This window comes from Lytechinus variegatus, chromosome 7 (assembly GCF_018143015.1).
Source record: "Lytechinus variegatus isolate NC3 chromosome 7, Lvar_3.0, whole genome shotgun sequence".
In the NCBI taxonomy this organism is placed as follows: domain Eukaryota; kingdom Metazoa; phylum Echinodermata; class Echinoidea; order Temnopleuroida; family Toxopneustidae; genus Lytechinus; species Lytechinus variegatus.
In genome coordinates, this window is record NC_054746.1 from 30,200,718 (window position 1) to 30,214,261 (window position 13,544).

At 36.2% G+C, this 13,544-nt stretch overlaps 1 protein-coding gene across 1 annotated transcript; it reads right to left on the bottom strand.

Moving 5' to 3' along the window:
- Nucleotides 1-6,461: 6,461 nt before the first annotated feature.
- On the bottom strand, nt 6,462-10,725 carry LOC121418966 (cytosolic beta-glucosidase-like). Its single transcript, XM_041613208.1, has 5 exons — nt 10,350-10,725; nt 9,143-9,617; nt 8,536-8,782; nt 7,848-8,165; nt 6,462-7,065 (listed from the first exon to the last, which is right to left on the bottom strand). Exons 1-5 carry the CDS (start codon nt 10,643-10,645, stop codon nt 6,755-6,757), a joined length of 1,647 nt encoding a protein of 548 aa, XP_041469142.1. The 5' UTR covers nt 10,646-10,725; the 3' UTR covers nt 6,462-6,754.
- Between the last annotated feature and the right edge of the window lie 2,819 nt (nt 10,726-13,544).

The window sequence follows — 13,544 nt, forward strand, 5'->3', positions numbered from 1 at the left end:
TCGAAAGTAAGTTTTTTTTAATGAATAATGAACAATATTGTAGAATTGGTTTGAAAATTACTATATATTTGATGGAAATGTAAATAACCTAGGGTTGTGGTTTCACATAAAAACTGTTATAAAAATATTTTGGAACCCAGCCCCCCCCCCCTCTAATTCAATGAGCCATTACTTAAAAATACACGGATTGTGATTTTTAATCTCGCCTGACATGTCTAATATCATAAATTATTATTTGCTAAATGTCAAGAAAAAATGGGCTCATACAATCGAAATAAAAATAAATGTGCATGCATTGATCCGTACTGCTTGCCTCACCATTTATCAAACTTTACTTTTCACACAAATATTCTTGCTGACATGAAAGCTCGTTCGTGGATTTCCGACATAGCGACAACACTGATGAACAGTAAGTGAATTAGATTCCAAATATCGCAGTTCCATTTTCAATAACATTTTTATACGTCACCATCAGCAAACTTAGTAATAAAACAGTTCTTTTTTTTATGTATACCAATTCTTATATAAAAAGGCATCTTTTTAATATAGAGTACATTTAATCACAGAGAAGTAAGTGAGTACGATTCTAGATTTAAAAGGAAAAAGAAAAGATCAGTGGAATTCAAGTGATTTTTGACTAAATTGTGTTTACTCTTGTCTGAAAACTTCTGGTATCCCCGATGTTGATGAATTTGTTTACCTTCTGCTTTACTTCTCGAAGTTTTTGTATACTGCACCTGGCGGTCTCCTTGAAGATATTTGATGATTGTTAATTATTTGATTTCATATAATACTCAGTATGATTTCTAAAATTGTTTGTGCTTTTCAAAGTACAGATCATTTTTCTTATTGAAAGTTTATATAGTGTACGAGCTCATTATAATCATGACCATAAAACATGCACAAGCCACATAATTTTAGATTATGCAGATACAAATCTGTTTCCAATGTCAATCTTTTTCTAAATTAAATTTATCTGATAACAATCTCATCTCTTCGTTTTGTTAAATACTCAAAACCAAATTAATCTAACCCTTATTTTGCACATTCATTGTTCATTAATGATCATGACAATACAGATCGCCTGTAACACTGAGGTCGTTATTAATAAATTTGTCTGTTTCGGATTTGTTTGTTGTCATGCAATTACCGATAATTTTGTATTTAAAAACAAAATCATTATTCATCACACCCAGAATTCACTTTAAATGGTAATTTAGTTTTGCTTATTATGATTACTTGGTCTATTTTTATATCATTATTGAATTTTAATTGTCTTAACTCTGGCAACATATTTTTCTGGTAACCACAATGGCCAAAAGCTTTATCACCTAATGACGATGGAATGTAGACCAATTGTGTTTCACACCAGAATGAATTTACAAGTCTCATACGTCTGTATAGTTGTGAAACCGACCTTGGAAAACCAGAAATCCGCCATCGAAACATTTTGTCTTTATTTAACCTTTTGTCAATCAAACCATGTCAGACAGGATTCAGACAACTTCGTCATAAATAAGTAAAATAAGTAAAATCATCCATATTTCGCCGACGAGCACCTTTTGCCCAAATTGATAAAATGACAAAATTGTGAATGAAGTGACTGCTACCCTTATCAAAAGGATTTCCAATACTAACCTAAATATACCGAGTGAGTAAAAAAATAAATGAATAAAAATTGACACCTCACAAAGCCCAAATTTAAGGGAAAAATGCGTCATGATCAGGATGTATTCTTTGCATTTTGATTTGCGCCAAAATAAGGCATGATTGCAATGGATGAATTCAGATGTCAATGATGTCACAATCCTACCATGATCATACAAGGGTTTCATTATTTTTTTTTTCAAAACACCTTTTCAGTAATTTATTATTGTCTAATAACTCTTTTAAGCATCAATTCTAAATTCAATTTTCATTGAAAATGGGTTTGCTAATAGGTTTACTAACTCATGTTGGATTATGACATCGTGATTCATTCATTGCAGGCATGCCTTACTTTGGCGCAAATCAAGATTTACTTCACTGCCAAGAATACTTACTGATTATTCAAGCGTTAAGACATACCATATACATATGGTATTAAATTATTTGGGAGAAGATGCTCTTTTCAGCCATATATAATGATTATGCGTTCATTTTTTTTTTATTTGGGATTTTTGTGGTATCAATTTTTTTTACCCACACGGTATATGTAGATTAACATAGAATTAGAGCAGATTTTTAACACCTTTGTGTAAGCATTTATAGCTGAAAAAAGAAGAAAAACGCCCGTTTGCTCGTTAAAATGACGTCACAATGAAAATGAAGGAAAGAAAATTACCTTGCTATATTTTGCAATGATTTTAAACTAATTTCGTATGAAATTGTATTAGGATTGTATTGTCTTCAATCAAAATAGCAATAACAGTTGTTCTTTAGAAGAATACCTATTGAAATAATCGAAAAACACCATCCTTTTCTATTTGAAGTTTGATAAACCAAATCATACGCAGACGCGGGGGTGCTTAGTCTGTTTTCCAATTTACGTTGCATGCTTGTTGTCTTAGTCGTCATCGTTGTCGTCTCCATCGTTATTTATTTTTGTTTAACTTCAAAGGCCTATTCACCTTCCTCTTCCCCTTCCTTCCAGTCGAAATGAAGATCACACCCTCGACATCCGTTTCGTCTATTTTTTTATTAAACATTTCTATGTAGCCTCAGTCTGACCTAGGGACGGATCCAGGATTTTCCTATTTTGGGGGAAGGGTAGGAGGGCACACATGATGATCGCATTGGCTTGGCTTGGTGGTAGGTTCATTATTCGACTACACATGTACACTGTAAGAACTGTGGTGTTAAAACTGACACCGATTGGTGTTGATAGAGGACCACACCCTGAGGTGTTAAAATAACACCCTAGAGATTGAACATAACACCAAGGAGTGTAAATGTAACAACCATAGGTGCTGTAATAGCACCTATAGGTGTAAAACTAACACCACCAATTGAACACCGGTGTAAAATAACTGGTGTGGTCCTCTATGTACACCGGTTAACACCACAGTTTTTGCTGTGTTCTTGTTTACAGATATATAATTTATTTTTAATTTTGACATTAAATTCTATAATGACGGGGAATACCTTCAGATAGACGTTTATGTTTACGTCAAATCACATTAACGTAGACCACTTTTGGCTATGTTAAAAGAAGCGGGTCACCAATTTTGCAATTTTCATCAGGAAACCATTGTCAGTTGTTCAAGCGTTGATATAGGATACCAGACAGGAAAGCCCTCTATCTAATCGCTTTATCGTTTGCATTCTCTCCTACATGTACATGCACACGTAACGAGATCGCACCGATTTCAATGAAAATGATTCATACCAACAGTGCATGACACTTTAATGAATCAGATTGATGAGAATTTCAAGGTACGAAGAACAAGGTATATTCATCAAAGACAATAACTTCTAATCATGGTAATTAGTACAGTGACATTTCGGGTACCTGTGTATCATTCACCGCTCAGATAGCAGTAGATGAGGGCGCTGTTCAAGAATCCTTGGAGAGATTGTGGGCGCGGCCGTCTTCTGGATACCTAGGTAGCCTATAATATTGGCCGAACTCCTTTTTCGATTATTCAATCAAACTTTACGGTAGCATACAACGCACAGTGTTGGTTATTGTGTCATCAGTAGAACCATGAAGAAATAAATGAAAAATATGTACATTTTTACCTGGCCGTCATCAATATCTAGCCTAATCGTTCACGGTGGAGGTCTCCTGCATTACCTAATAATTGTCATTTTATTTAATGAGATTTTGTTGACATTATTAATTCAATGCCTATGCTGCGACTAAATTATACATTAAGATTTGTATCTATTACCTTGCAGATATCTGGCGTATGTGAATGCAGAAATACAGACAATCAATCAATCAATCAAAGAGCCAAACTAAAACAAGCAACAGCTACAAACCAATATTTATTTTCTTGCCCTCATACCGATAGGCCTAACTATAAAAAAGGAACTAGTAATATCATAATCAAGAGCTAGCCAAAGTAATAAAACTCCTTCGAATCCATTTTTTCTCTCAGTTTACCTCTCCATTCCAACCGACCATAAATAGATACCAACTTTCACCATCAATATACCAGTGTTCGTTTGGTCTTATCTCCATTACTAAAATCCCACAGGTAAATTAATATGATTGGTTGAGATATCAAAGATTACTTAACCTTTCAAGTTATCATTCTTATGTTCTTCATAAGAATTGATGACCAACCTATTAAGTTAGTAACCTAAACTAATGGCTGAAATGACATTTGTTTTACACGCAATTTAGTTTAAACTAGTACACTCTTTATGTTACCAGTGTAGTATCATTCTTAGAGTTTGTTTTCAATAAAAAAATGTTCCATATAGTGGAATTTCTGTTAATAAAAGATTAAGATCATATGGAAACACCTACACTCGAAAATATCATTATCTAATCCGATGGATCCCCCTTTTTTTCAAATTTTCTCGCTTTATTATTTTAAAAGCCCAAACTAGAAAATAATTCAAAACTTCTGCTGTGATGCCCCGTTGACGTTCATAGTGAGAGAAATACTCGAGGAAATCCGTTATAGCCTACAATCAGGAAACAATCATATCATGTGTCTACAATAAAAGCTCAAAGTAGATTTTTGGTCTGCAGTCAAAACAGGATGGGTCTAACTGACCGCACTATAAAGCACCAATCACCACATAAACCAGAAAGTCGAACACAGAAGATTTTCTTACATTCTCACAACCCTTTAAACAATAAAAATATTTGAATATTTTTAGTGTAAACATAATTATATATCCACTTGGAGATGAATAATAACTAGACTTTTGGCGTTAATAAGGATAACAATTTGTGAAGCTCTGTCGCTTTGTTTCCTTGCATGATTCCTTTCATGATTCCCATGCCTCCTATCTTCTGTACCACTTTTTTAATTGGCGTAATCAGGGTACTGAGTTTGCAAAAAACATTAACCCTCTGAGGGCAGTATTTCGGGCGCAGGAAATACGAAGGAGCAACAGAAAAGGGGAAATACAGAAAAAAAAACAATCATTATTATACACAAGGTAAATGCTCTATAAATTAATTTTCTGTATGGGATCAAAATAGGTCAAAAATTTTCCTACAAAAAATTTGTTCCCCCCACCCTTTAGAAAATCCTGGATCCGCCCCTGAGCTTTTGTAAAGTCTAAACAAATTTGTTGGCTAATTAAAAAAAAAGATCTCGTTTAGTTATGAAGGAATTCGTTAATTTTACTCCAAATCTATCAAACTAGAAACAAAGCTTACTGTTTATTAACGTCATTGTTTTACAATCTTCACCGTTTAACATACCTGTATATTTTCATTTTATTTCGTCCGAAAATGGGCAAGAAATTGTGTTTTACGAATCAAAATTTGAATAAAATTTGTACGCTTCGTCGCTTTCCCCTATATTCTATACCATAAAAAGATAAGTTATTGCAGTCGGGAAGGGGATGGTTAGCTTATAAATGCCGATTTATTTTAAAAATGATCCTGTCGAGGGAATTTTTTCTGGTCAGATATGGATTGTCAGATATACATATCACATCCACTGGTAGTAAATATTTGACCCCCGAATTTCGTCTTAATTTTTAGTGATTTTAGTGCCATTTTAACACAAGAGTCTAATGGAAATGTTTAGGCCCGTGGTATGTGAGCTTTACTAGATTAGCGCCCTCTTTATTCATAAAATATATAGTTCAATCATATTCAACTACTATTACTTTTGTTTGTTTTTTAAAAATTTATTTTGCCCAAAGCCCAATTTATACCATGTTGAATTACTAACTTTCATCCCTGTCATAGGGCCTACTATCTAACATGTATCTCTCCACTCAAACAATGCCAACTTCCTCTTATTAAATTACCCTTTTAAATGTGCCTTTAAAAATATTATGCCCCAATTACCATGATAAAATAGGAGAAAAGAATAGAATTCAAATACTATAAGATGAAAGAAGACTTTAGCACATTTTTTCTCTCTATCGATATCTCTCTGCCCCCCCCCCCCCCTCTAGTCATCCCTACTTCATTTCTCCTCGTCTGTCTATCTTCCCCTACTTCCCTCTCCATTTCAAGGTCTGATTTCCCTTTTTTATCTCAATCACCACCCCTCCCTCCATAACCCCTTTCCTCTAGCGTCTCTTTCTCAATTTCTCGATCTATCATTCCTTTTTTTCCTTCCAACGCAAACGCCTTCACCACAACCTCACCCCTCCCTACACCAACCCATCCCCTCTTCTACCTTTTCCACTCCAGTCTTCTCAACCATCTCTCTCGTCGTTGCTAAACCATCTAACACCTCTGTTTACAAGCTTTATCACTCTCCACCTCTTATTGTAGCTCACCTCTGCTTGTTTTCACAAACAATAATTATAAACATTAGATCCAAATGACCATCACAATAGATTCGAATTTTATTCCAATTATGCATGATTAATGTTTATCTGGCGATTGTTCTGCGTATGAAAACGATCGTTATTACCTTCGAACTGCTACCTAGTTCTCACTGTCACTATTCGCGCTCTGATTGAAACCGGGGTCTAAAATCGTGGAGTAATCGTAGTGATTGTGGCAGATCTTATCAGATCTTGAAGTCAGTCATGGCAAACTTTGTTGTTGGAGAGAAAAGATTTGGGCTACGAAAGCCAATACAAACGGATGCACGACAGTGGGGACAAGGTGTTTAACAAAGTTTTATTTCGTCAAGACGTTTGCGAGAACGCAGAAGCAGAGGACCATGATCATACTCAGCGTGCTGAGAGATGGCGCACTTGCAGTTGTGTATTCTGTTGGAGGGGTCGTAGGTACTTCTTTGATGAACCCATTGTCGGCGATGATCTTGGAGTAGACAGAGACAGATCTCTTTGGCGTTCGAGGTCGCTCTGGATCATCGAAGTCGACGTAGTGCATCCCAAACCTTTCACTGTACCCAGATGCCCATTCAAAGTTGTCTAAAAGTGACCACGCAGTGTAGCCTCTTACGTCAACGCCATCCAATTTGATTGCTAGAATGAAAAAAAAACATAATTAAGATGATAAGACTATTAATAATTGTTTACCAAAAGAAAACGATTAACCATGGGTGGCGATCGGGGGGGGGAGCTAGAATTTCGAACAGTACACTCTTAAAACAAATCAGTGAAATTGACTAGACCAGTAGTCAGCTGGGAGCAACTGATATGGCAATCACTGATATAGTCACATTTCTGACATTCTAGTTAGAAATAACTCTGTTCTAGTAAAATATGACTAGAAAAATAGTCAAATATGACTAGAATAACAGTTGCACCCAGCTGACCCTCTTAACTAGTCATTTTTGACTGATTTGTTTTTAAAGTGTAGCCTATGAGAGATGGTCGCCTCGCCCTCCTAAAAATGACTATAGAAATCTCAAGGAATTGCCTTATATAGCCCCATCACCATAGGCAATGTTTCAGTCTAACCACGATCTGGAGGCATGCGTCCTACACCACTGGAATATAAGACAGGGTCAAATGATCTACAAAAGGACGTTGTTGGGGGCACAGACAACTTAACTATAGTTTGTTGATAAAGAGGCTGCACATGTCATTGCTCTGTTACAATTAATTTCAACACTATCAAACATTAAGATGACATAAAAGAAAATAAAGCTAGGGGGAAAAGAAAAGAATGAATGAAAAACAGACAGGCGGGAAGAAAGAAGCGCAGAAAGAATGTATAATATATTGGTTTACAGAATGTGAATACGATAAATTATTTTGTAGGAGTGAAAGCCAGTGCAATCCTAAAAAAGTATTCGTTATACCTTTAAGGACCTCATTGATGTATGCCCTGTAGTATTTCTGTCTGATGACGTCATCAAGTTCAAACACATCGTGCGTGGATACACCATTTTCTGTGACGTAGATGGGCACCTGGTACTGCGAATCGATCCATTTGAGAATGTTTCGAATGCCCCATGGAACAATCTTTAACCATGATGACCCCGCAGTCTCCCAGCCATCATCCACGAAGGTCAGAACATTACGATCCTTAAGGTAACCAGGTGGGTTGGTGTCATCTTCTGGTGTGTTGTTCGCATAAAGGGTTGTGTACTGGTTCAGACCAAAGAAATCAGCCGTACCTTGGACAGAGCAGAGCAGAGTAATAGGGACAATGTATTTCACACTTTTAGAAAGCATAGAATGGATGACATCCAAGTCCAATGATCTTGGATGCCATCATAGTCGAGTGCCCCTGTTTACTAAAGATTTAAATAGAAATGGTGGGGGATCTTTAGATCGTACTCAACGTAAACGACTATGGCGTGAAAATAAGTTTACGTCATCTTAGATTTAGGAGTGGACGAGGATGATGACTTGACGCATGATTATTGATTCTATTGAAGTTTAGGTTGTAGACGTCATCAAAATCCTATTGGACCCGGCCCCGACAATTGTGGCCACTACTGGATCTTTATACTTCCCCGCCAAAGCAAGGGCGATTTCTCTCACCTCTGTTATATTCCTTTTCTTCTTCGGTGAACTCAGGGAGTCTGGACGTGGCGAAACCCTGAGCAGCACTCTTTCTCGCAATAGATGTCTTCATAATATCTGGGTAATCACCATTCTTAAAGATTGGATTGGCCCACCAACCAAAGTGAAACTGTAAACATCGATCAGCAGCGTCGACATGGTCTTGATTGTTTGGATCATAAGGTTCTATATGATCCGAGTTCAATGTGATGCCGACTTGACCATTCTATAATGCAACCGGAAATTTAAAAGGTAGACGAAATAAGTGTACAAATATTTTGCCTCTCTTGACATCAATTAATGTAATACGCAATTATCCTATTATTAGCCTAGGCTCGCTATTATCTTGAGTAATGGTAATTTACATGTGTCAGTGTATACCTCAAATATATTATTACGACATTGCGAGAGCTCAAGAAAATTATCAAAACATTCTTAGGATCATTAAAGATTTTGAAAGTATTCTAATAGAATTTCAAGCCAGAAAAACAAAATTAATACTGTTAAAACCATTTGAAACCGCTGCATGGAACCTTTGCTGGACCATGCTGATCCGAAATCTCCAAGATTCCAGAAGATGGCTCACCTGTAGTTGCCTGTAGGTATCATTGTATGTATGCCACGCCCTTGCGTGTGACCTGATGATGTTATGAGCCACCACGTAGATGGTGGTACCATCTTCTGTTACTCCTGGGGCAAAGTACCCGATGGCATGGCCCAGGAGAGTGACTATCCACGGCTCATTGAATGTAATCCAGAAAGGGACACGGCTACCAAATCTTTGATAGCATAGTTCTGCGTAGTCATTGAAGTGATCGATGATGGTGTCGTTGGCCCAGCCACCGACGTCCTGCAATGCCTGCGGTAGATCCCAGTGGTAGAGAGTGACCATGGGTGTGATGTCGTTCTCCCGGAGCTCGTCGATCAGGTTGTTGTAGTAAGCGATGCCAGCTTCATTGACGCTGTTGAGAGTACCATCAGGAAGAACTCGAGGCCAAGAGATTGAGAAGCGATAATACTTGAGACCCATCGCTTTCATCAGAGCAACATCCTCCTTGTACCTACGATAGATTTTACAAGGATTTGTAATGTGTCAATGTATTGAATCAACAAACTAGCCTACTGTGTTTTGATTTATTATTTCGTACTCTATGCTCTTCCTGATTCCAAGAGAGCTTAACCAAACTTCTCAATGAATGTTGTACTCTCTTTATTTGGTACACATGAACCTAGACCTTACTGTCTTCCCGGAGTCCCTTATTGTACTGACCTCAGCCCTGCACGATTTCTTTATTGTCTGTTATGACTTCCATCACCCTCCCCCTCTAAAACAATCATGAAAGAGGTTATTTGGGATAGCATACATTGCAAAATATTATGAAAAATCCCGGGACAACAAAATTACCATCACACACACCCTAAAAAACAAGATGAGTAGATGAGTCGACGTATTTTTTTCTATGAGCTTGCGTTCACCATGGTGACGAGAACTTTGTCCATGTATTATCAGAGAGGGTTACGCAACAACGAAATTTGGCGTATACAATGTGGTCAAGGGATATCAAAAGTAGACCTATACATTTAAAAAGATTCAAACAATATTTGTTTAAGAGTAAACATTCATGCATGTTTGCTGCGAAAAGCATCCCCTGATGCTGTGTAAATTTCGCGCAATGTTGGGTGAAAAGTCACACATTACATTTACTTTTTACTTCACATAATGCATTTCCCTTTTTCTTCCATATTGGGAATATTTTTTCTCAACACTTTCAAAACTTTTTTAAAGTACTTACTTATGATAGCTATCACATGCTACATCTCCTGTATCGTTGTTGTATACGTTTCCTCCTACATGAGTGAATCTATCCCAGATACTTTCTCCTTTCCCATCTGTATCCCAAGCTCCTTCGATCTGGTACGAGGACGTCGCTGAACTCCAGATGAAACCTTCGGGGAAAGTGTCGTAAAGGAAAGCATCTCGATCAGGGTCGTTGAAACGATCAGGATAAACGAACTCAGGGTCGTCGTCGAGTCCAATCACTGGAATCAATATACAAGAAAACACTAACGAAATTCGTAGCAGATCCATCTTGAAACACTCCGATTGAGATGCGTCTTGTATTCAATAGCATGATACTCTGGCAAATCGTTGTGTATACTAGAGTATTTGGCTAGGAGGGATAACAGAGTATAAAGTTTAGGCCTATAGGTAAACTTAGACTTACGCAACAAGCATAATTAAAGCTCAAAGATCGCGCAATTTTTTAGGGAGTTCCGTAAAGATTTATTCAACTTTGATCCACATCGATTACTTACAAACAGGCAACAATAAGAGCTTTAACTAAATATCCATTTTGAAAACTACAAATGGACCATAATGAATTGAAAAAAGGGTGGCGTCACGGTTTATTTGACGTAGAGGTAATGCCACAGATTTAATGAAAGCATAACTAATTAAGCTTCATTCAAAATCGTGTAGTTTCATAACAACAAGACAAAGTGAGTTGCTGAATGACGGGGTAAAGGAAATTAAAATTTAATGTAAAAGCATCCTGAAATGTGTAAACCACCATCGATTCGAATTATTGATATTAAATGAAAAAATATCTTTATCATATAAGAATATTGGAATATTTGAGATCGCATCGGATAAAATAAAAACCTTGAAATTCCACGAAGAAACCGTCTCACATCGGTATTCATTATTCTTAAAATTCCTTTTGTTTTCAAATCATTTCGCCTTATAGAGCTTGGTCTATGTGACCTAGATAAAATACATACATACATTCATACGTACATACATGATATATATAGGCATGAATACAGAAGTATGTAACCAATACTATTTCAATTGTCTTTAGAAAATGTACTGAATTGTTGGTATATTTATATATATAAATACACACAACAAAAAAGTAAGTCCCCCTTAAACAAACATGAATAATTTCCGAACCAACGCGATTTTTTTTAATGTATATTTACATGAGCGTGTAGGTAATTTTACAATCTGCCCTCTGAGTAGTAAGTGTTATGGACGTATTTTACGTCATGCTTCAGTGAGCACCGTTAAAAGGCAAAAATGTCACTTTTCAAAAGTCACAAGCCAAATATCATGACTTTGATCCTATTTTATTGGAATTAATTCCACATTCTCATCATGAAAAATAGTCAGAAGGCTTGAAAAAGTACTTCCTAAAAGACGATAGAATTGTTTTGGCTAAATTTCACGGTTGAATAAACACAAGCCAAAATTTGCTATAATTTGATTTTTACCCATTTCTATCAATAAAAATGATAATAATATAATAATAATAATAGGCATCTATATAGCACCATCTATCTAGAAATATTATATTCCGAGGCGCACAAGAAAAGAAAGAATGAGAAAGTTTGGATGAGTGTCAATAACTAATACTGTTAGAAAAGATAAGATTTCAGTTTGGATTTGAAGGTCTTCAGTGATTGAATAATTCTTAAATTTAACGGCAAATTATTCCAGAGAGAAGGTGCTGAGGCAGAGAAAGAATGTGATGACTTTTTTTGGAAGAGTATCGTTAACAGATCGTTTCACGGTTCAATGAACATTTATTGAAAACAAATATCATAGGCAAGTATTGTTTCATTTTGGTAACTGAAAATGATATTTTCTCATTTTTTTTCGTTATGTTCATGACCAATTAACATGCTTCAATGATTCAAAGGTGTTTAATTAAACATTCACGCTTGAATGAACATGTGGAATGTGATTAACTCTTTTTTTCGTTATTGGAAAAAAATGCAATTTGTAACTATGGATAGCTGTCACAAACCTCCTTGCATATAGTTCATTTGATTTTATTTTATGAAATATTCGAAAATTATGCAAATGAGAAGAAAGTTAAAGACCTTGGCCTCACTTTGTGCCGTATTGAATGGTTATTTTGGTGTGCGCGCCTTTTGGATAGTGTTACTCAAAAGCATGCATGTGCAAAGTTTCATGAAATTACTGTTGGTAGAAGTAACAAAAACCGTCCATAAAACAACCCTCTTTTCATATTTGTTAAAATTTTGACTTCCTCTCTCCTATAGACTTGTGTACATTATTGGTGCATATGTTTTAGAATAAGTAACCCCTTAATTCAACATGGTGGAACTTTTTTCAAGGTTGTCTTTAGCAATGTCGTTTGGCAGTAATGCTTATCAACCTATGGGCAGAATTCTATGCAAAAATGAAATCACTTTGTTTATTCATGGATGAGTGAGCACGCATCAAAGTGGGAAAAGGGGCATTTTCAATGTCACAGACTCATTTAAAAGGTAATAAAGTGAATATTGGGGGCAAATCCGGTTTCAAATGTGACTTTAATTGCTGTTGTTTTTGTCATCCATCATTTCTATCCCCACACACTTTCCGAACTTTAAACATTTTCATGGTTGAGCGAGCACACTCGAAAACTTAGGAATGAATACTCTTTATACTGCATAAATGTATTCTTTTCCTAACAATTTCTCATGATCAGTCTAGTTTATGGACAGATCAGTGGTGGATCCAGAATTTTAAAATGGGGGAGGGGCCTATAATCGGGGGAGCCGCAAACATTTTTAAACGTTAATAAATTATGATCTTACAAGTTGTAGAGGATACTACCACAAACTCCTATGATGATACGTCACAATACAGGGGCCGCGGAAGGGTTTTCAAAGTGTGTGTGTGTGGGGGGGGGGGCTGACCATGCAAAAAATCACAATCGTATGGTCATTTTTACATTTTTGTATTTACTTTTGGAAAAAAGTGGGGAGGGGCGCTTCCACAGCCCCTGCAATACATTATGTTCACTCAACCATGAACATACAATAGCAAAATTGTGAGTGGAGTGGCTAAATGGTGGATAGTAAAACAGTATAACACCATTAAATTCACCTAAAAACAACTTTTGCCCAACTTTGTATTTGCACAATCTGAAAAACGACTCTTGTGACTTTCAAAAATTGTCATTTTTAATTCAATC

Bases quoted from the DNA above. Each gene is read 5' to 3' on its own strand.
- LOC121418966 (XM_041613208.1), bottom strand. From the start codon at position 10,645: ATGGATCTGCTACGAATTTCGTTAGTGTTTTCTTGTATATTGATTCCA. The intron at 8,783-9,142 runs GTGAGCCATCTT...GTTGCATTATAG, and splicing joins ATACCTACAGGCAACTACAG to AATGGTCAAGTCGGCATCAC. The intron at 8,166-8,535 runs GTGAGAGAAATC...GCTCTGTCCAAG, and splicing joins AGAAAAGGAATATAACAGAG to GTACGGCTGATTTCTTTGGT.